This window comes from Salmo salar, unplaced genomic scaffold (genome assembly GCF_965601325.2).
Source record: "Salmo salar unplaced genomic scaffold, fSalSal1 ptg000152l, whole genome shotgun sequence".
In the NCBI taxonomy this organism is placed as follows: Eukaryota; Metazoa; Chordata; class Actinopteri; order Salmoniformes; family Salmonidae; genus Salmo; species Salmo salar.
Window position 1 is genome coordinate 438,793 of NW_027675323.1, and position 23,314 is coordinate 462,106.

The following is a 23,314-nucleotide window of genomic DNA, read 5'->3' on the forward strand; positions in this document are numbered from 1 at the left end:
CTTATTGATTTATAAGGCATTATAAAGGTCATTAAAATAATGATACATACGTACTTCATAGAAAACTGTTACCCTTCATATATTCTAACAACTCACATTTTAAGATTCATTATGTCATTTATTCCATGTTAAAGGCTCTAACATTGGAACAAAACTATTTGTCTCCCTCTTGATGTTGCATGCAGTTCCTCTCTCTCTTCCTGCATTCCTCTAACCCCTCCCTCCCTCTAACCCCACCCCTCTGGCAGAACCAGGAAGTCCATCCCCCTTCACAAACTCTCTTCTGAGGAAACGAAACTGATCTGAGTCTCTGTGTCGTCTGTCTGTGTGAGAGTGAACAACCGTCCAAATGGCTCAACAGGGAGTTCTGCTGGACCAGGACCAGTTCTGTTGTTCTGTCTGTCTGGATCTACTGAAGGAACCAGTCACCATCCCCTGTGGACACAGTTACTGTAGGAGCTGTATTGAGGGCTGCTGGGATCAGGATGTTCTGAAAGGGGTCTATAGCTGTCCTCAGTGCAGACAGACCTTCAGTCCGAGGCCTACGCTGAGTAAAAATAACATTTTGGCTGAGCTGGTGGAGAAACTGAAGAAGACAGGACTCCAGGCTGCTCCCCCTCCTGCTCTGTGCTATGTTGGACCTAGAGATGTGGCGTGTGATTTCTGCACTGGGACCAGAAAGCAGAAAGCCCTCATGTCCTGTCTGGTGTGTCTGGCCTCTTACTGTGAGACTCACCTCCAATCTCACTACGAATTTCCTGCTTTGAAGAGGCACAAGCTGGTCAAAGCCACCGCACAACTACAGGAGAAGATCTGCTCTCATCATGACAAACTGCTGGAGGTTTACTGTCGTACCGATCAGCAGTGTATCTGTTATCTGTGTACAATGGATGAACATAAAGGCCATGATACAGTGTCAGCTGCAGCAGAGAGGACTGAGAAACAGGTAAGACCAGAACAACTTGTTGGTGACTGTCTGATAAACAAAGAATTAAAGATACAGTAGGAACTAAGGCTGTTTGAATATGAGATCATTCAAATGAAATAGATCCTCAGCAGAACAAATATGAACACAAACCTTGAGTATATAGATATGTTAACCCAGATTCTCCAGATGTATCACCATTTTATAATGTCAAACACTATTATCATTCTGAATGCCCTTTTATGAGTCCAAAGTTCAGTCTCAACCCGTTGATACATGTAGTCCTACCATAAAAACTATAATCATTCACATAGCAACAAATAAATATCATTTAGTAAATGGACCATCCATTTTTTAGACCTTCCTCTCTATGGGCCCTATGTCACATTACTATACTATTGATCTACTGGACTAATAAAGCTTGATAGCTCATTGAAGAGTGATTCTCCACAGAGGCAGCTGGGGATGAGTCAGCAGAAGGTCCAGCAGAGATTCCAGGAGAGAGAGAAGGAGCTGAAGGAGCTCCAACAGGCTGTGGAGTCTCTCAAGGTGAGTATTGTTGACCAGAGGAGACACACCATTTCACCTGTCTCCTCCAGTCAGAGAGAGAGAGAGAGGTAGAGGGGCTCCTATCCAATCCCACTGACCCCACTGTTGGGAACAGGTTGTCACTGCTGAGGCAGTGAAGAAAGTAGAGGAGGATGGGTCAAGGCTGAGGGATCCTGAGAGGATCCCTGTGAGTAGTAGATCTGTGACAGCACAGAGGGATGGGCCAACGAGGGATATATGCTTCAGTAAGGTTGGCTTCTTAGTGTTCATAGCAAATGGGGTAGTGGGTTTTAATGAGTGTAGGGTTAGTTGGCCTGGTGCAGGAGCAGATAGGGTCAAAGTAGTGGAATGGGGTAGTGGGTTTTAATGAGTGTAGGGTTAGTTGGCCTGGTGCAGGAGCAGATAGGGTCAAAGTAGTGGAATGGGGGTAGTGGGTTTTAATGAGTGTAGGGTTAGTTGGCCTGGTGCAGGAGCAGATAGGGTCAAAGTAGTGGAATGGGGTAGTGGGTTTTAATGAGTGTAGGGTTAGTTGGCCTGGTGCAGGAGCAGATAGGGTCAAAGTAGTGGAATGGGGTAGTGGGTTTTAATGAGTGTAGGGTTAGTTAGAAGGGTGTTTTTTAGTATTATCATAATTTCCCCTTTTCCCATTTTGTATCCCAAAATATCATGGATTTATATTATAGTCCAGTTGAGGCAGGTGAGATGCCTTTGGATATACGACGTAATAAATTGTCATTAGCTTATTGGGTTGAAAGGCTGTGAGGTTGAGCATCCCACTGCTACTGTTCTAGATGACTGTTGGGAATATACTAGTAGACAAGGCAGTGGTTTTGGTTGGACAGTTGGAAAGCTTGCTGATGAGAGTAGTTTCAGGGAGTTGGAGGTTGGCCCTTTCTGTGGTGATAGGGGATGTTCCTCCATGGTTACTCCCAGATCCTGTTGTTGATCTAACCTTGGTAGACAAAAGGAAAGATTGGGTCAGAAGTCAGTGATAAAGGGAAACTGGTTGACAATTACATTGGTAGAAGTTGTTATGCTTTTTTACCTCTTTTCACAGATGGATCCAAGGGCCCAGATAGTGGGCCCACAGGAGCAGGTGTTTACCTTCCTGAATGTGATGTGCAGATATGTAGAAGACTAACAGATGAACTGTCAGTGTACTCAGTTGAACTGTTGGTGATAATAGTTGTCCTCCAGTGGGTGGAGGACGAACAACCTGTTAGAATTATAGTATCCTCAGATTCTCTGTCTGTATTGAATAGTTTATCATCTGGTAAATCTATTAGGAGTGACCTACTATTGGAGGTATTAATGTTATTATGGAGAATTGAGAGAATGGGTCTAGTAGTGAGATTATGCTGGGTCCCAGCACATTCAGGTGTGGAATGGAATGAAATTGTAGACTAGTTAGCTAAAATAACTTTAAAACAAGATATAATATATATTAATGTTCCACTGGGTAGAGGTGAGGACAAATGTGAGATCAGAGACATTTTGATAGATGTGTGGCAGAAGAGATGGGACTCTGAACACAAGGGACGGCATTTATATGTCCTCTAAAGAAAGGTCGGTGGACCAAGGTTCAAAGGTCAGATTAGGAAGGAAGAGGTGGTGTTTCCTCGATTGTGTTTAGGACATTGTACATTGAACTGGTCCTTCCATCTGGTTGGCGGCATGTGAATGGTTTGTGTCTGGAGGGTATTGTCAATGAAATGGTGGAGCATGTGTTGTTATATTGTTGTAAGGATGTTGAAGAGAGGGAAAGATTGAAGTGTAGGGTCATTGAGGTTGGATGGGGGGTTGGATGGGGGTTTGGAAGGGATTTGGGGGATGGGGGAGGGTCTATTAGAAGTTAGTAGGGATCTTTTTTATTTTCTCAGAAGTACTGAGTTAGGTAGGAGGATTTAGAAATGGTGTAAACCGTGATTGAACACACTCCAGCACAGTAGGTGGCGCCATGCTCCTTTAACGTTGGTTTGAGGACCGCCATTATACCATAGAAGAAGAAGAAGTTGGTAACGTGAGGTTTTGTCGTTCGTGAAGAGTGCAGCTATTCTTTTGCCTATTTTCCAAATGTATTTTGTCATGGTGGGAGGGTTTGTTTACCGGTTTCCGCTGTTTATCGGTTAGAGTTGAGGAGGGAGTAGGGTAGTTTGATGTCCTCAACCGAGTGGAGAAGAAACGCTGTCTCTTCAGGTGCGTTGTGGAGAATGGTGTGGAGGAATTATTGATCCTGGTCGGTGAACAGGTGGGAACATATACACTCTGTATCCAGAATGAACAAGGCGGTGGTTGTGGTAATGTAAAAGGTGAGTCTTGTTACCCGGCTAGTTACCAGTATGATTTATGTGAGGGGTTGTGTTGGTGCTGATTTCGACAAGAGTAGTGGTGTCTAATCTGCCTCCGTTTATTACCACTGAACAGATCCGTAAAGAGTTGGTTAGTTTTGCTAAATGTGGAAGTGTTTTTCTGAACGAAATTCAAGGTTAAACAGGGGAGGGGTGGTACACAGGGTTTGTTAGCACAGAGGAGCCCAGTGATATAATATTATATATATATAATATTACTATATGTCCCAGCTGTTTGCTGTGGTTTTGAAGTAATTCTCTTCCAGCCCACGTTAACCTTGTAGGTTTACCTCAGGTAACTGATTATTAACTATCCTTGTAGGTTTACCTCAGGTAACTTATTATTAACTATCCTTGTAGGTTTACCTCAGGTAACTTATTATTAACTATCCTTGTAGGTTTACCTCAGGTAACTTATTATTAACTATCCTTGTAGGTTTACCTCAGGTAACTTATTATTAACTATCCTTGTAGGTTTACCTCAGGTAACTTATTATTAACTATCCTTGTAGGTTTACCTCAGGTAACTTATTATTAACTAAACTTGTAGGTTTACCTCTGGTAACTTATTATTAACTATCCTTGTAGGTTTACCTCAGGTAACTTATTATTAACTAGGTTACAGCTACTTGGTGAGGAAGCTCACTGTTCACCTGGTTATTGATTGTAGTGACCTACAGGGATGGTTGGCGCAAAACTATCAAACGTTAAACATGTTCTGGTCATGGTTAACTGTATATATATATTTTTTTTATATATTAAAAGGTGTAAATTCTCAACAAATCGCATGTCCCTGTTCTCTTTTTCAAGATGTGTCCGATTTAAACAGTCAGAAGAAAGAATAAAAAGAAATAACCTTTTTTTATTTGTTTCTAAATGGCTGCTGGGTAATATGATAATCGTTGAAATCTGTTGGTTCGTAGACATCAAATAGAGAGAATGCTGCGCAGGTTCACTGAGTTGTAAACCTAATGGATAGGTGGAGATCATTGATTTGTAGCTCTGACTCAGTTGCTACCTCAGATTATGAGCCTATCAAGTGTGGTGAATGAGGTATGTAGTTCCCACAGAAGACCACAGGGAGGAGCAAGAGAGATATAAACCCATACAGTTTATCTCTTTAAATACCCTGAACCTAACAATCAATCTAATGTATTTATGAAGACCTTTTTACATCAGCAGATGTCACAAAGTGCTGTACAGAAACTCTAACCCTACGTATAACCTGTTTTATCCTGAACCCTAATTCTAGGGTAGGGTAGCCTAGAACCCCTTTAGAAACTATTATAGTAATAATATTATGTTAGTAAATACCATTATAGTACTAAATAGGTTCTATTGTTATTTTTTAAATAAAACCTATGTATAGTACTTAGCATTTAACTGTTTTTTGTTATTTTATTATATTTATTATTTAGAGGAGTCTGTCTAAATAATGAAAAGTTAAGTTATTGCCAGACTTTTTAATGAAACCTTTATTTAACCAGGCAGGTCAGTTAAGAACAAATTCTATTTACAATGACGGCCTCCTGGGGACCAGTGGGTTAACTGCCTTGTTCAGCGGCAGAACAACAGAGTTTTACCTTGTCAACTCTGAGGTCGTCCCATTGTCCTAAGAACAGGTTTTAGTGGTAAATTAAAAAGGGAGCCATTTTTTGGTGCCATTTATGGAAAACTGAATTGGGTTTGTGGCTGGATCAGCAGCTCTTCATCATGCGGCCGGAGAGACTCAATACAACAGGGGTCTCTGATTTCTATGCTGCAGTACTGAGGGCCTGGCAGCTGCTGAGACCCACACGAGAGGAGGGGGGGGTGGTGCCTGGGCCGTGGGTCTGGGAGGAACCACTGATCACTGGGTTTGGTGGACCTGGAGAGCAGGGTGGCAGCGTTCTGACTCAAAGCAGCACAGAGGCTACTGTACCGTACGGAGGTGGGCTTAGCGGGAGGGAAGGGGCATCAGAGGCAGGGGGTTGTGTATTAACTAACTGCTATCTCTCTCTGTCTCTCTCTCTCTGTCTCTCTCTCTCTCTCTGTCTCTCTCTCTCTGTCTCTCTCTGTCTGTCTCTCTCTCTCTCTCTCTCTGTCTCTCTGTCTCTCTCTCTCTCTCTCTCTGTCCCTCTCTCTCTCTCTCTCTCCTTCCTCTCTCTCTCTCTCTCTCTCTCTCTTAACAGCGCTCTGCACAGTCAGCAGTGGAGGACAGTGATCAGATCTTTACTGAGCTGATCCGCTCCATTGAGAGAAGGAGCTCTGAGGTGAAGGAGCTGATCAGAGCCCAAGAGAAGGATCAAGTGAGTGAAGCTGAAGGAGTCCTGGAGCAACTGAAGCAGGAGATAGCTGAGCTGAGGAAGAGAAGCACTGAGCTGGAGCAGCTCTCACACACAGAGGATCACATCCATTTCCTCCAGGTAACTAAACTGTCTTGTTACATGTGATATGAAATTAACTTCATGTGAAACTATTCATCTCAATCATTATGTTGTCCTCTCTATCCCTCTCTCTGTCTGTCTCTCTCTCTTCCTGTGTCTCTCTCTCTCCCTGTGTCTCTCTCTCTCCCTGTGTCTCTCTCTCTCCCTGTGTCTCTCTCTCTCCCTGTGTCTCTCTCTCTCCCTGTGTCTCTCTCTCTCCCTGTGTCTCTCTCTCTCCCTGTGTCTCTCTCTCTCCCTGTGTCTCTCTCACTCCCTGTGTCTCTCTCTCTCCCTCTCTGTATCTCTCTCTCTCTCTGTCCCTCCTCTCTCTCTCTGTATCTCTCTCTCTCTGTCCCTCTCTCTCTCTGTATCTCTCTCTCTCTGTATCTCTCTCTCTCTCTGTCCCTCCTCTCTTTCTCTGTGTCCCTCTCTCTCTCTCTCGCTCTCTCTCTCTCTGTGTCCCTCTCTCTCTCTCTGTCCCTCCTCTCTCTCTGTCCCTCTCTCTGTGTCCCCCCCTCGGTGTCCCCCTCTCTCTCTCTCTCTGTCCCCCTCTCTCTCTCTCTCTGTCCCCCTCTCTCTCTCTCTGTCCCCCTCTCTCTCTCTCCCTCTCTGTCCCCCCCTCTCTCTCTCCCTCTCTGTCCCCCTCTCTCTCTCTGTCCCCCTCTCTCTCTCCCTCTCTGTCCCCCCCTCTCTCTCTCTCTCTCTCTCTCTCTCTCTCTCTCTGTCCCCCTCTCTCTCTCTCTCTCTGTCCCCCTCTCTCTCTGTCCCCCTCTCTCTCTGTCCCCCTCTCTCTCTCTCTCTGTCCCCCTCTGTCTGTCCCCCTCTCTCTCTCTGTCCCTCTCTCTCTGTCTGTCCCCCCCTCTCTCTCTCTGTCCCTCTCTCTCTGTCCCTCTCTCTCTCTCTCTGTCCCTCTCTCTCTCTGTCCCCCTCTCTCTCTCTCTGTCCCTCCTCTCTCTCTCTCTCCCTCCTCTCTTTCCCTCTGTCCCTCTCTCTGTGTCCCCCCCTCTCTCTGTGTCCCCCCCTCTCTCTGTGTCCCTCTCTGTGTCCCTCTGTGTCTCTCTCTCTCTGTGTCTCTCTCTCTGTGTCCCTCTTTGTCTCTCTGTCCGTGTCCCCCTCTCTCTGGGTCTCGGTGTCCCTGTCTCTCTCTCTCTGTCTCTCTCACTCTCTCTGTGTCCCTCTCTCTCTCTCTCTCTCTCTCTGTGTCTCTCTCTCTGTGTCCCTCTCTCTCTCTGTCTCTCTCTGTCTCTCTCTGTCTCTCTCTCTCTCTGTGTCCCTCTCTCTCTCTGTCTCTCTCTCTCTCTCTGTCTCTCTCTCTCTCTCCAGAGTTATCAGTCTCTCTCCAGTATCAGTGTATCTTCAGACTTACCCAGCATCGTTGTCCGTCCTCTTCAGTACTTTGGAGATGTGAGTAAGACTGTGTCTGAACTGAGAGAGAAACTAGAAGACTTCCTTAAAGGAGAATGGACCAAGATCTCCACTACAGGTGTGTTGAAAACAATCAGAACATCAACTTTAGACCATTGAAAGTTCCCTACTAGTCATATACATGTGGAATATGGTATGATGATAACATTCCCTCTCTCTGTCAATGTGTTTGTGTGTCTGTAGTGAATATAGTGGAGGTTGTTCTGCCTCCAGAGACCAAGACCAGAGAACAGTTGTTACAATGTGAGTCTCTTTATTGTGAAGTAACTAACAGTCTCTTTTTACTGCCACTCCTAACAATCCCTCTAGAAATATATAGCAATAGTAGATCTAATCAAAGACTGGGTATCTATCTGACTCCTCATATTTCTCTGATTTGATCTCTGCTGTGCTCTAATCAAAGACAGGGTAGATACAGTATCTGACTTAACTTATTGTTCTGACACCCCTCATTGGTCTCTGCTCTTCTCCCAGATTCCTGTCAGCTCACACTGGACCCAAACACAGCAAACAGACGCCTCTCTCTGTCTGAAGGGAACAGAAAGGTGACCTATACACGCCAAGTCCAACCATATCCTGGTCATCCAGACAGATTCACCAACACGTTGCAGGTTCTGTGTAGAGAGGGTCTGACTGGGCGCTGTTACTGGGAGGTAGAGTGGAGTGGTAATGTTTATACAGCAGTCTCATATAAAGACATCAGCAGAACAGAGAGAGATAATATATTTGGATTCAATAACAAGTCCTGGAGTTTACAGTGCTATAGTGATGGTTATTATTTCAGACACAATAATGTTGTGACTAAAGTATCAGGCCCTCAGTCCTCCAGAGTAGGAGTGTACCTGGATCACAAGGCAGGTACTCTGTCCTTCTACAGTGTCTCTGACACAATGACCCTCCTCCACAGAGTCCAGACCACATTCACTCAGCCCCTCTATCCTGGGTTTAATCTCTTTGGTACTGCTGAGCTGGTTAAACTGTAGTAGGGTCCACATAGATACTAGTCGTGCTGGTGTAGTCTATAGCTGAGCTGGTTAAACTGTAGTAGGGTCCACATAGATACTAGTCATGCTGGTGTAGTCTATAGCTGAGCTGGTTAAACTGTAGTAGGGTCCACATAGATACTAGTCATGCTGGTGTAGTCTATAGCTGAGCTGGTTAAACTGTAGTAGGGTCCACATAGATACTAGTCATGCTGGTGTAGTCTATAGCTGAGCTGGTTAAACTGTAGTAGGGTCCACATAGATACTAGTCATGCTGGTGTAGTCTATAGCTGAGCTGGTTAAACTGTAGTAGGGTCCACATAGATACTAGTCATGCTGGTGTAGTCTATAGCTGAGCTGGTTAAACTGTAGTAGGGTCCACATAGATACTAGTCATGCTGGTGTAGTCTATAGCTGAGCTGGTTAAACTGTAGTAGGGTCCACATAGATACTAGTCATGCTGGTGTAGTCTATAGCTGAGCTGGTTAAACTGTAGTAGGGTCCACATAGATACTAGTCATGCAGGTGTAGTCTATAGCTGAGCTGGTTAAACTGTAGTAGGGTCCACATAGATACTAGTCATGCTGGTGTAGTCGATAGCTGAGCTGGTTAAACTGTAGTAGGGTCCACATAGATACTAGTCATGCTGATGTAGTCTATAGCTGAGCTGGTTAAACTGTAGTAGGATCCACATAGATACTAGTCATGCTGGTGTAGTCTATAGCTGAGCTGGTTAAACTGTAGTAGGGTCCACATAGATACTAGTCATGCTGGTGTAGTCTATAGCTGAGCTGGTTAAACTGTAGTAGGGTCCACATAGATACTAGTCATGCTGGTGTAGTCTATAGCTGAGCTGGTTAAACTGTAGTAGGGTCCACATAGATACTAGTCATGCTGGTGTAGTCTATAGCTGAGCTGGTTAAACTGTAGTAGGGTCCACATAGATACTAGTCATGCTGGTGTAGTCTATAGCTGAGCTGGTTAAACTGTAGTAGGGCCCACATAGATACTAGTCATGCTGGTGTAGTCTATAGCTGAGCTGGTTAAACTGTAGTAGGGTTCACATAGATACTAGTCATGCTGGTGTAGTCTATAGCTGAGCTGGTTAAACTGTAGTAGGGTCCACATAGATACTAGTCATGCTGGTGTAGTCTATAGCTGAGCTGGTTAAACTGTAGTAGGGTCCACGTAGATACTAGTCATGCTGGTGTAGTCTATAGCTGAGCTGGTTAAACTGTAGTAGGGTCCACATAGATACTAGTCATGCTGGTGTAGTCTATAGCTGAGCTGGTTAAACTGTAGTAGGGTCCATTTCCATGAATCATTATGTCTGGTGGTGATGTATATTGGTTGTCATTCAGAACCATTGATATGTTTTCTCAGTTAGTTCTCTGTCTCTATGTAATTCTCCTCAGTATCATTGATCAGCTCGGCCCTAATTGATGTTTCTCTGTCACCTGGAGCTGCATGGAAAATGGTCCAGGAACAAAAGGACAATTCAGGACTAGTCAGTCCACTACAAGCTGGTATCACTTACTTTCTACTAAACTATATGGACTGGTTTCCCAGACACAGATTAATCCTAGTCCTGGACTAAAAAGCGTGTTCAATGTAGATGTCCAGGAAACCGGCCCTAAATGTGTCATCTTTCATCCTCCCATACTGCTCAGTCCAGCAACATTAAACCTGTCCAGCAGGTGGTGCTATTGACCAAACAATAAAACCAGCAGATATCTGGACTTGCCACTCAGTATATCAGTAATGTTCAGAATAGGACTTTAATATCATTGGAGATTGATGGTCTTTTTAATCCACTATCCAGAGTCAGGAACAGATGAAGTTAGGTCTGCTACTGTTCAGTGATTAAATATGATTTATGGTGATGGGAAATAAAAAATCCAACACTAAACTTCATCTAGTAATAGTTTTCCTTTGTTATTTATTCCAAGGTGAGTCTTTAACTTGTAAATGGATTGTGTGGAGGTGAGCTAGTGGTGTGGCTGATAGAATAGAATGAAAAGGGAGGAAGAGGAAGAGGGGAGGAGTGAAGGGCTGTTCAACAAACCAGATGAGGAAGAGAAAGATATTCAGGGGAATTACTGGTCTCTGTTCCAAATGGTTCCCTATTCCCTACGTAGTGCACTACGGTGCTTCTGACCAGGTCTAAAGTAGTGTTCTACGTAGGGAATAGGGTGTAGATTTATTAGAATATCATGCTTTAGTGTTTGTCACAAAACAATATTAGATCTCCACCCACCCACACATTGTTATGTTGTCAAGTTGTTCCTCTGTGTTCCTGATTGAAAATCCATTAACAATGAATCACAAACTAATGATATTCCAGTTGTGTTTAGACATCTTCATGTCTGACGTCCCCCAGTTCTGTTCAGACCCATTGAACTGGGTCACATTGTAAATTGTACAATGTGTACAAGGGTACATATGAAGTTGTACTCTTGGCTGTAGTAGATGGCCTCTACTGTTTCCGTGTTGTCGATGTTGGTGCTTATGGGAAGTGATGGCGGGACCCTCCGGGACTCTGCCTTTGGCCAGGCACTTCAGGATGGCACCCTGGAGATTCCACCACCTGCATCACTCCCTGGGGCTGAAGACCTGGGACCTGTTCCTCACGTCGTCGTCGGCGACGAGGCCTTCCCTTTAAGACCCAACCTCATGAGGCCCTACGCTGGACGCCAGCTGCCATTGCCAAAGCCTGTAAGGATCTTTAACAAACGACTGTCCAGGGCAAGGTTAGTTGTTGAATGCGCCTTTGGGATTCTGGCAGCCCGGTGGAGAATGTATCGGAGAGTGCTTGGTCTCAGCCCCTCAAATGTCGATGCCTGCGTGAAGGCCACGTGTTCTCCACAACTACCTGCGGAGGTCATTCCAGGAGCCGCTCCGGATGGAGATGGGCACGCCAAATGGTCACCTACCTGATGTCACCAGGGCAGGTGCCAACAACGCCCCCAGACAGGCACTCCAGGTGAGGGAGAAGCTGGCCACCTACTTCTCATCGCCAGCAGGTGAAGTTCCATGGCAGTTTGCCGTGGAGGGAAACAGCTCTTTGAAGAGCCCAATAACACAAAGGTTATTTTAAGAACCATCCACCGTTGTCCATAAAATATCATTTTTTTCCCCAGATGACTTTATGTATCATTGTCTCTCTTCATTTGGAAGCTATATTTAAGTGACATTTGGGAGTAAAGACCACACCTTAAAACCCCTTCCCTCTCTCATTAACGTCAGTATTATACACACCTGGCATGGTACATCAGGTGAGCAGGACCACACCTTAACCCCTTCCCTCTCTCATTAACGTCAGTATTATACACACCTGGCATGGTACATCAGGTGAGCAGGACCACACCTTAACCCCTTCCCTCTCTCATTAACGTCAGTATTATACACACCTGGCATGGTACATCAGGTGAGCAGGACCACACCTTAACCCCTTCCCTCTCTCATTAACGTCAGTATTATACACACCTGGCATGGTACATCAGGTGAGCAGGACCACACCTTAACCCCTTCCCTCTCTCATTAACGTCAGTATTATACACACCTGGCATGGTACATCAGGTGAGCAGGACCACACCTTAACCCCTTCCCTCTCTCATTAACGTCAGTATTATACACACCTGGCATGGTACATCAGGTGAGCAGGACCACACCTTAACCCCTTCCCTCTCTCATTAACGTCAGTATTATACACACCTGGCATGGTACATCAGGTGAGCAGGACCACACCTTAAAACCCCTTCCCTCTCTCATTAACGTCAGTATTATACACACCTGGCATGGTACATCAGGTGAGCAGGACCACACCTTAACCCCTTCCCTCTCTCATTAACGTCAGTATTATACACACCTGGCATGGTACATCAGGTGAGCAGGACCACACCTTAAAACCCCTTCCCTCTCTCATTAACGTCAGTATTATACACACCTGGCATGGTACATCAGGTGAGCAGGACCACACCTTAACCCTTCCCTCTCTCATTAACGTCAGTATTATACACACCTGGCATGGTACATCAGGTGAGCAGGACCACACCTTAACCCCTTCCCTCTCTCATTAACGTCAGTATTATACACACCTGGCATGGTACATCAGGTGAGCAGGACCACACCTTAACCCCTTCCCTCTCTCATTAACATCAGTATTATACACACCTGGCATGGTACATCAGGTGAGCAGGACCACACCTTAACCCCTTCCCTCTCTCATTAACGTCAGTATTATACACACCTGGCATGGTACATCAGGTGAGCAGGACCACACCTTAACCCCTTCCCTCTCTCATTAACGTCAGTATTATACACACCTGGCATGGTACATCAGGTGAGCAGGACCACACCTTAACCCCTTCCCTCTCTCATTAACGTCAGTATTATACACACCTGGCATGGTACATCAGGTGAGCAGGACCACACCTTAACCCTTCCCTCTCTCATTAACGTCAGTATTATACACACCTGGCATGGTACATCAGGTGAGCAGGACCACACCTTAACCCCTTCCCTCTCTCATTAACGTCAGTATTATACACACCTGGCATGGTACATCAGGTGAGCAGGACCACACCTTAACCCCTTCCCTCTCTCATTAACGTCAGTATTATACACACCTGGCATGGTACATCAGGTGAGCAGGACCACACCTTAACCCCTTCCCTCTCTCATTAACGTCAGTATTATACACACCTGGCATGGTACATCAGGTGAGCAGGACCACACCTTAACCCCTTCCCTCTCTCATTAACGTCAGTATTATACACACCTGGCATGGTACATCAGGTGAGCAGGAGCACACCTTAACCCCTTCCCTCTCTCATTAACGTCAGTATTATACACACCTGGCATGGTACATCAGGTGAGCAGGAGCACACCTTAACCCCTTCCCTCTCTCATTAACGTCAGTATTATACACACCTGGCATGGTACATCAGGTGAGCAGGACCACACCTTAACCCTTCCCTCTCTCATTAACGTCAGTATTATACACACCTGGCATGGTACATCAGGTGAGCAGGACCACACCTTAAAACCCCTTCCCTCTCTCATTAACGTCAGTATTATACACACCTGGCATGGTACATCAGGTGAGCAGGAGCACTAATTAAGGTTATAGGACATACAGTTAGTATGATAACTAAGGGAAAGGGTAACCTAGGGTCCATACAAATAGTACAGTTTAACACCATGTTCACTGGCCTGACAAAATACAGGTGGGAAAAGAATGAATTAGGAAGAGAATGTGTTTTTACTTTCATCTTGTCTTAGATCTGCGAAGGTGTAGGGAAGAAATGAGCAGATTAAGTCTAAATGAGATATTAATAAACAACTGACTATGAAAACATAATTTAATAAGTATTCAAGTACAGGAAAGAACATGACCGGTAAGTGTAAAAAATGTTTAAAAAAATACAACTATTGAAAGAGGTGTGTGTGCGTGTAAACATTTCAAAAAGAGCATCTGTGAATTCTTCAGTGTTTGAGTTTCAATTCTGTCAATTCAGAAATCTATGTAACACTAATAATGAATGCTATCCCGAGACTTTATAAACTAATGACTATGAATTGACTGAATTTAAACGGAACGGACGTGTGTGAAAAGAAAGGTACAATGAGGGAGGTGAAAACAACAACCAGACAACTCCTCTCCTCTTCCTGTCCTTCCTGTGAGCTGCTCGGCTAAATGGACTCCATCTCTGGAAGGGAACAACAACCAGACAACTCCTCTCCTCTTCCTGTCCTTCCTGTGAGCTGCTCGGCTAAATGGACTCCATCTCTGGAAGGGAACAACAACCAGACAACTCCTCTCCTCTTCCTGTCCTTCCTGTGAGCTGCTCGGCTAAATGGACTCCATCTCTGGAAGGGAACAACAACCAGACAACTCCTCTCCTCTTCCTGTCCTTCCTGTGAGCTGCTCGGCTAAATGGACTCCATCTCTGGAAGGGAACAACAACCAGACAACTCCTCTCCTCTTCCTGTCCTTCCTGTGAGCTGCTCGGCTAAATGGACTCCATCTCTGGAAGGGAAGAGAAAAACAACACATACAAGCTTAACATAATAGAAAACCATAAAAGGTGAGATTTATGTTAACTAAATACTGCTTGTATAGTGTAGTTAGAGGCATAAATATTGGAACAGTGCAGTAAAGTTGGTAATACTTGCTGTTTACTCATGGAATTTGTATTTCAGAGATAAAGATGAATATGACAGGAAAATATTTAGACAGTAAACTGTTGTTTAGGGATATTTTCTAACCTAGAAACAACAGCTGTACATTTGCCTCATATTAATACTTTGATCTGAAATACCAATTAGCCTACATGAGTATACTGTAAAGAATGACCTACTTCACTGTGGCAACACTTATGACACTACCTGTGATGTGGAGAAGAAAAAAAACGTACCATTGAACTCGGCTTGGAAAAGCAGCTGATCCATTTTAACTTTGACTGCTGCTTTTCTTTGCTGAGGCAGCCTCTTCAGGGTTGTGGCACCAGGCTCATGGCAAAGAGAGTCTCTTCATCCTCCTTCCTGTGAGCATCAGGTTGGGCTGCATCCCTCTCGACGGCTTGGAGGAGCCTCTGCTGAAATGAGTTGAGTGGATCTGGAACCTTCGATGACGCCTGGTGTGACGTTGTTCCTCTTCGTTTCTCTCTCTGTTTGTCTCCACGGCCACATCCTGTTCAACGAGGTCCTCAGTGGTCACTTCCGTGAGGTTCATAATAATCTCAGGTGGTCCTAGATCCAGAGGTGCTTCCTCCATTTCATCGTCTTCCATGGCTGCACCGATGGTGGTCATACTCGTGGATGATGTAGACATTGTAGAGGGGTCTCGCTGCACCGATGGTGGTCATACTCGTGGATGATGTAGACATTGTAGAGGGGTCTCGCTGCACCGATGGTGGTGATACTCGTGGATGATGTAGACATTGTAGAGGGTCTCGCTGCACCGATGGTGGTCATACTTGTGGATGATGTAGACATTGTAGAGGGTCTCGCTGCACCGATGGTGGTGATACTTGTGGATGATGTAGACATTGTAGAGGGTCTCGCTGCAGCGATGGTGGTCATACTTGTGGATGATGTAGACATTGTAGAGGGGTCTCGCTGCACCGATGGTGGTCATACTTGTGGATGATGTAGACATTGTAGAGGGTCTCGCTGCAGCGGTGGAGGCGATGGTCGCAGTTGTAGGTGACATTGAGGGTCTTGATGCACCGGTGGGGACAACACTTGTGGATGATGTAGTAGAGGGTCTGGCTGTAAAATTGCCACTCGTTGCCCAAGGCACAATAAATGGATCCAGAAAAGAAAGAATGTGGCAGAAGCGCCAAGGCTGCTGGCCTGAAGCTGCTGACCCAGACCTCTTCTTCTCTTTCTCTGTCCTTCTCTCTCTCTGATACCTGTCCCTGAGTCCTCTCCACTTCCTCCTCCAGTCTTCTTCTACATAGACATGATAAGCCAAACCATTACCTAGCATACCTATAGTTATTAGATAGCTAGCATGGATATGTCACCTACTGTACACATAGACACACACACGGTTATCTGACCAAATTATCAGGGGTACAGTAGTATCTACCATTTCTAGGACTATTTATGACATACACACTCACTCTTTCAAACATGATTATTTGGTAAAGTTATCAGGGGTAGTAACTAGCATAATTTATTTGACTATTTATTTCACACACACACCTCATTGGCTAGGTTAGCAAGCTAGGTTAGCTAGCTAGCTAACTAGCCACATCTAGCACGTGCTCACTACTAAACTGACCTGGCAATCCTACTATTGTGGACACTTGTCTCCAAGCAGCATTTTTTGTGTTTATGTCCCTGTAGCTGTCAGCAGTTGTGTCAAAAAGACACGGTTTTGAGGATACTGCGAAAATGATTCTCTCCTCCATGTGTACAACCGCATGCGACCATCTGCAAAAGGTGCCTGCATCAGTATAGTTGCCTAGCTGCGCAAAATGTTACGTAGCAGTGATGCAATGACGCAGTCGGTGTGTTCGAAGCGTCAGTATAGTTGCGTAGCTGCGCAAAATGTTACGTAGCAGTGATGCAATGACGCAGTCGGTGTGTTCGAAGCGTAAGTGACCCGTTATACAAAATAAGAATTGTTCTTATCAGCCTGACTAGGGCTGGGCGATATATCGATATAAAAAAATATATCGATATATATTTTAAATGTGATATGAAATTAGACCATTTCGCATATATCGATATAGTTCAAATGTACGCTTTGATCCTTGCTCCAAGCAAGCTGCAGACCCGGAGCTCTCTGCGCTGCTCCCCGCGCCTCCTCTTTCATGCACAGAGGGCGGAGGGGCAGGAACAGACACTTCAACAAACATGGAGGAAGCAACAGCGTCTGCGGAGCGTTTTGACGAGGAATTGGTTAGTAAAAGAAAAAGCATTGGCTCAGTAATTTGGAGATGGTTCGGATTCAAAGTATCAGATGAGCAACAAAATCACGTTATATGTAGGCAGTGCCATAAAAAAAGTTACAGCCAGGGGTGGAAGCACTACCAATCTTTTTCACCACCTAAAACAGTGGCACAAACTGCAATACGAAGAGTGTGTGAAACTGCGCGCTGCAGAAGCCCCAGCCGCAAGCCGTCGACAACCCGAAAAAGCTCCAGCCCCGAAACAAAGCTCACTGCAAACTTCATTTTCCCGCAGTGAGCCTTTATGAAAAGAAAATTGGCAAGTGGTGTACTATAACTACAGCGGTGTCCTATCACATTGCTAAAGATATGGTCCCTGTTGCAACTGTGGAACAAGTCGGATTCAAAAAGCTACTGAAAACTATGGACCCGAGATATGAGCTTTCCAACTACTTTACACGAGAAGCACTGCCACAAATGTCCACTGAAGTCAGGCAGAGCCTTGCTGACCGGCTCGCTAACGGGACCCATTTTGGCGTTGACCAGCGATATGTGGGTCGAGCAGGACAATGTGAGCCTTACATGAAGCGTGACATGTTCACTTCATTCAACGACTGGGGGAGATGAAAACAGTCTCCAAAACAAGTTATTTCCCCCCAGGATCACACCGGTGAGCATATAGCTGAGGCCTCGCAGGACGCAAGCTGGGAAACTCCAAGAAAAGCATCCGGTTGCTATAACAACCACCAACGGGAGCGACGTCGTCAGAGCGGTGGAGCTGAACGATGAGGATGCAGTGCTTCGGTCAGACTACACTTGGCTATTGGGGAGTGCAGTGTTTTATTAAGGAGTATTCACATATTTTACTTTAAAGAAAAAAACATATTAAAATATTAGTTTTTTATTATTTTCCTTTGTGTCTGTCTGCAACTTGTTTTGTTTTATGCTGCTGTCTTGGCCAAAAATTGATTAATAAAACACAAAACATAAAGTGCTAAAAGTAAAATCACTTACAATACAGGATGGTAGATTTCAGAACCATATTTATTAGGTTATTGGATAAGAATTAGTGATGCATTGATGTGTTTACCACTTTAATGTTACAGCTGGTAAAGGTGAGGTAATTATGACTTTAAAATGCTGGTTAGCCTGTTGATATCATCAAGGTAACATATTTAGTTATTATGATAGACTATAGTTTTTTCTCTGGATTGAAGAGCCAACTGCAAAGTAACTAGAAACTAATGTTGACACGTAGGTAGGCCTAAACATTGTGGAGTTTTTAGTGGAGTAGAAATATGAAGTAGCATTAAATACTAAGCATAAATACTAAGAACAACAACAAGAACGAAACATCAGTAAATGTACATACAGTATAGTCATCATTTATAAATTATACACAAATAATAATACATAAAAATCACTTACAGGATTCAAATTCAGAAAATAAATGAATATAATATTTGATATTTATGATTAGGACTGGCGTTGATTTAAAAAAATAAACTATGAAACAAGAAAATATTAATGTAGAATATTTCTAAAGCTTGATTTTGGAAAGCACTTAGTTGTGTGAGTGTGTTAAAGTGAAAACAGAGTCAAATTTTCTCGCATAAGCACATTTGTTTAATAGTTTTTTTATGATTCTGACAGGACATGGCATGAATGACAAGCGCGTCACCCGGGCCATTTCTCTGTGCAAGAGAATTGTAAGCTGTTTTTGGTACAGCTGGAAGAAAAGGAGACATCTTGCTGAAGTCCAGATTCAGCTGGGTCTGCCAAGTCACCAACTCATAACCGAGTCTGCCACACGCTGGGGATCAAGGCAGCAGATGATAGAGAGAGTCCTGGAGCAGGAAGGAGCACTGGCCAAAGTCCTGTCTAATGACAAAAAGACCAGGCACCTTGTCCCTACCTGGCAGGACTTAGAGGTCCTAGAAGCAGTCCAAAAGGTCCTGAAACCTCTCCAGGACTTTACCGATGCTTTGTCAGGTGAGGAGTACGTCCCTCTATCATATGTAAAACCTGTGCTGCACCTTTTTAACCACAGTCTCCTGGCATGTGATAGCGAGCTTTGCAAATCGATCAAGACCAGCATTGTTGAGTACCTCAACCGCAAGTATTCTGACCCAGCCACTACTGACCTATTGGAGATGGCTTCATTTGTGGATCCACGCTTCAGGGCCACCTATATCCCAAGTGAAAAAGTTGATGCATTGAAGCACAGAGCTGTCTTGGAGGTGGAGACGCTACTGGCTGATCAGAGCAGCTGTCAACCGCCTCACCTACGTGTGCCAACTGTGCCTGAGCCTGCAGATGGAGAAGCAGCAGTGGCACCAAAAGCTAAGACACTGGCAAGCTTCTTCAAGCAGCGCACAGCCACCACCACTGCGCCACCAACCAAGAGGGAGGCTATTGAAAATGAACTGTCAAGTTACTTGCAGTCAGCAAGTGTGGAGAGTGACACTGATCCCCTCAAGTGGTGGAAGGATCATGAAGTTGTCTTTCCAGCTCTGAGCCACCTGGCAAAAAAAAGTATCTCTTGGTACCAGCTACCAGTTCACCCTCCGAAAGGGTTTTCAGCTGCAGTGGCAATATCGTGACCTGCCACAGAGCATCTCTGAAGCCGGATGCCGTTGACAGGCTGGTGTTTCTCGCACAAAATCTTTAAACGAAGGAGGACACGCTTGTCTTCTAATGTCTACCTCAAGACAGCATTACTGTTTATCAAAGTAAAAAAAAGAGGGGGAAAATGTTTATTGAGTTGATAGTCTGTTTGTTGTGCAACTGGTTGAGGCTGTTCAGATAAGAAATTGAGTTAACAAAAAGCAAATGGTAATCTCAGGCTGATGTTTAAAAAACATTTTCTCAAACTGAGCACTTTATTTTGTTCTTTATTTATATATAATTGCTGCCCTTACTAGGGTTTGTCATATTTTATTATTTTGTAATGTTCGTTATTTGCATCTGTGGATTTGTTAGAAAGGAGAAGAAATCTGTAATTTGATTTTAATAAGCCATTTAAAGTTGTCAAACTAAAAAAAAAGTGTACTTTTCTCATAAATATATATAATATTTATTTCAGAAAAAGATAGGCCTATTTTATTTTATAGGCTATTTTTTAATAAGATATTTGTATTTATTTAAATGTGCACCTTATGGAGCTTTGATTTTGAAAAAAAAAAGGTCGTCCTGTTGTTCTACAGTGTTTATGTTTACATGTTATTGTTATTTGAACAGCTGAGCATTTAATCTGAACCAGGTGAAGAGCCCTGTTTATTGTTTATTCATTTGATTTTTCAACTGTTCACTGAAATAGCCGCTTTCAATAAAACTACTTGAGACATGTCATATCTGGCTTTGACTTTGACTGAACATTTGCTCTCACTTTGCAGAAAAAATATCAGGATATAATCTTATATCGATATTCAGCCTAAATATATCACACACAGGAATACACACTGAGCCTGCACTTGCATGTTTTGCTCACCTCATTCTTAAAAAAAAACTAGGTTTGAGTTGTGGTATCCACTCAGATTAAAGGTGGGTTCATCTGCTCTGTTCCCCAAGTGTGGTCTCCCTCAGATCCCAAGTTAGAGGGATCCCTCGTGCACCATTTACCCAGGTCGTCAGGAGCCAGGTCATTTACCCAGGTCGTCAGGAGTCAGGTCATTTACCCAGGTCGTCAGGAGTCAGGTCATTTACCCAGGTCGTCAGGACCCAGGTCATTTACCCAGGTCGTCAGGAACCAGGTCATTTACCCAGGTCGTCAGGAGCCAGGTCATTTACCCTGGTCGTCAGGAGCCAGGTCATTTACCCAGGTTGTCAGGTCATTTACCCAGGTCATCAGGAGCCAGGTCATTTACCCAGGTCGTCAGGAGTCAGGTCATTTACCCAGGTCATCAGGAGTCAGGTCATTTACCCAGGTCGTCGGGTCATTTACCCAGGTCGTCAGGAGTCAGGTCATTTACCCAGGTCGTCAGGAGTCAGGTCATTTACCCAGGTCGTCAGGAGTCAGGTCATCAGGAGTCAGGTCATTTACCCAGGTCGTCAGGAGCCAGGTCATTTACCCAGGTCGTCAGGAGCCAGGTCATTTACCCAGGTCGTCAGGAGCCAGGTCATTTACCCAGGTCATCAGGAGTCAGGTCATTTACCCAGGTTGTCAGGTCATTTACCCAGGTCATCAGGAGCCAGGTCATTTACCCAGGTCATCAGGAGCCAGGTCATTTACCCAGGTCGTCAGGAGCCAGGTCATTTACCCAGGTCGTCAGGAGCCAGGTCATTTACCCAGGTCGTCAGGAGCCAGGCCATTTACCCAGGTCATCAGGAGCCAGGTCATCAGGAGTCAGGTCATTTACCCAGGTCGTCAGGAGCCAGGTCATTTACCCAGGTCGTCAGGAGCCAGGTCATTTACCCAGGTCGTCAGGAGCCAGGTCATTTACCCAGGTCATCAGGAGCCAGGTCATTTACCCAGGTCGTCAGGAGCCAGGTCATTTACCCAGGTCATCAGGAGCCAGGTCATTTACCCAGGTCGTCAGTCACCAAGTCAAGATTCACGTTCCCATCGCCAAATGTGGTTGTTAATTTCTTTAATATCAAATGAGACAAACTTATCACACATATCAGAGTTATAGTTAAACTAAATCTTCATTCACTTAATAATAAGGGAGCAGGTCAATACAACATACAATTATAAAGTGAATCAATTGAGTGCTCTACGATAATGATGGCTGGTCGACGAATCACTCCCAGATGATTCATTGAGAGCCATGAGACAAAAGTACCAAGGTCTTTTGCACCCCTTTCAACCTACATGACAAACAACAGATGTATAGAACGGGTCACAAGGTTAAGATTTGTATGAAAGATACTTATAATTCTCAGCAGACAGTATCTGCTGTAAAAACAGTACTCTTTGTGTAGAGACCAGGGTCTGGCCCTGAGGTCATCTCTCCCTGGTACCATATAGAACAGAAACATTAACTCATGTTCTGGAATGCGGTCTCTTTAGGTTTTATCACCCAAAAGACATTGTAAATCTCCTGTCAGTGTTTTCTCCCAGAGGCCCATCCTCAGTAGAACACAGACACAATAGTTCTAAGAACCTTCTATTCAGTTGCATAAAACAAACATTTGATGCAATAAAAGTACAATAACATAATCTTGCAATTTTGCTCTCAGTGTCCACTGAAAGTTGACTAGTAACAACAACTGGGACCTAAAAGACACCCACCATGAGACCCACTAAATCTGCCCAAGAAGAGGAAAACAAAAGAAAAACCCACACCAAACTTAAAGACAGGAAGTAAACCAAAAAGGTGGAGCAACTAAAGGTGTTGACTCTCCACATGTATCAAGACAACTGGAGCACTGGGCCAGACACTCTTAAATAGAACCTGGACCAGCTCAGGTGAAACACCTTCCCACTAACGAGATGGACAAGCCAGCACAGGTGTAACACATACTGACTAACGAGGTGACACCAATCAGTGCGTCCTACGTGCTACATTCCAAACCTCAAAACAAAAATAGAAAAACCAAAGACGGTAACACCTTAAGAGAATGCTTACCAACAACAGAAAAAAACTTCCTATTCACATTATAATCAACTACAATGCTTCACCAATATAAACATGGTGTCCACTGGCTGTCAACAATTCAAGACAATATATATACACTTCTAGAACTCTAGTCTTCCTAAAACTCACTAGCTTCTAGAACTCTCATCCCCTTGGAACGAGCCCAAACAAAACTCATCTCCAATAGGTAAAAACATGTAGTCAAAATAAATTGTGATCCATGGCAACTGGCTAAACACAAAACACTCAACTTTTTAACTGCCCACCCTTGAGACAATCAGCAACCAAGTTGTCCTCACCACGGACATGTCTGATTTCAAGAGGAAACTACTGCAATATCCATAGTAACTTTCCACCTCACTGCGGAGCTTCTCTCTCTTTTCAGGGTTCACTAGATAGGCATGTTGTTGGATCGGGGCCCAGTCCCCAATGTCATGCTCTAGTACATTTGGGTTGGCACATCTGAGAATGAACCCTGATATTCTAAAAGCAGGATAACAATGTCAATATAATAGTCAGTTGGTTACATAAATAATTATTACTAAATGTTCCATGAAATGTAAATATGAAATATTTGGTTGCATAGTCTTATTTTCAACAGCTTTTCAATTACATGTTGCTAGGTGGGATATCCCCAATGTCAAAACACAATTTTAACATGTCCAAATCTAAACATAAAATGTGCTATATACACA

At 44.2% G+C, this 23,314-nt stretch overlaps 2 protein-coding genes across 2 annotated transcripts in view; both read left to right on the forward strand.

Moving 5' to 3' along the window:
• The first annotated feature begins 229 nt into the window (after positions 1 to 229).
• On the forward strand, positions 230 to 8,811 carry LOC106595160 (tripartite motif-containing protein 16). The gene is made up of 6 exons (XM_045715987.2): positions 230 to 946; positions 1,379 to 1,474; positions 5,994 to 6,227; positions 7,551 to 7,710; positions 7,836 to 7,895; positions 8,127 to 8,811. Exons 1-6 carry the CDS (start codon positions 350 to 352, stop codon positions 8,633 to 8,635), a joined length of 1,656 nt encoding a protein of 551 aa, XP_045571943.1. The 5' UTR covers positions 230 to 349; the 3' UTR covers positions 8,636 to 8,811.
• Positions 8,812 to 16,696: 7,885 nt separating this feature from the next.
• The window catches only part of LOC145866970 (uncharacterized), a 61,464-nt gene continuing 54,846 nt past the window's right edge, over positions 16,697 to 23,314 (forward strand). Inside the window, exon 1 of the mRNA XM_082971024.1 lies at positions 16,697 to 16,742. Within this exon, the coding sequence (XP_082827150.1) occupies positions 16,697 to 16,742 (46 nt within the window). The remainder of the gene's footprint in view (positions 16,743 to 23,314) is intronic.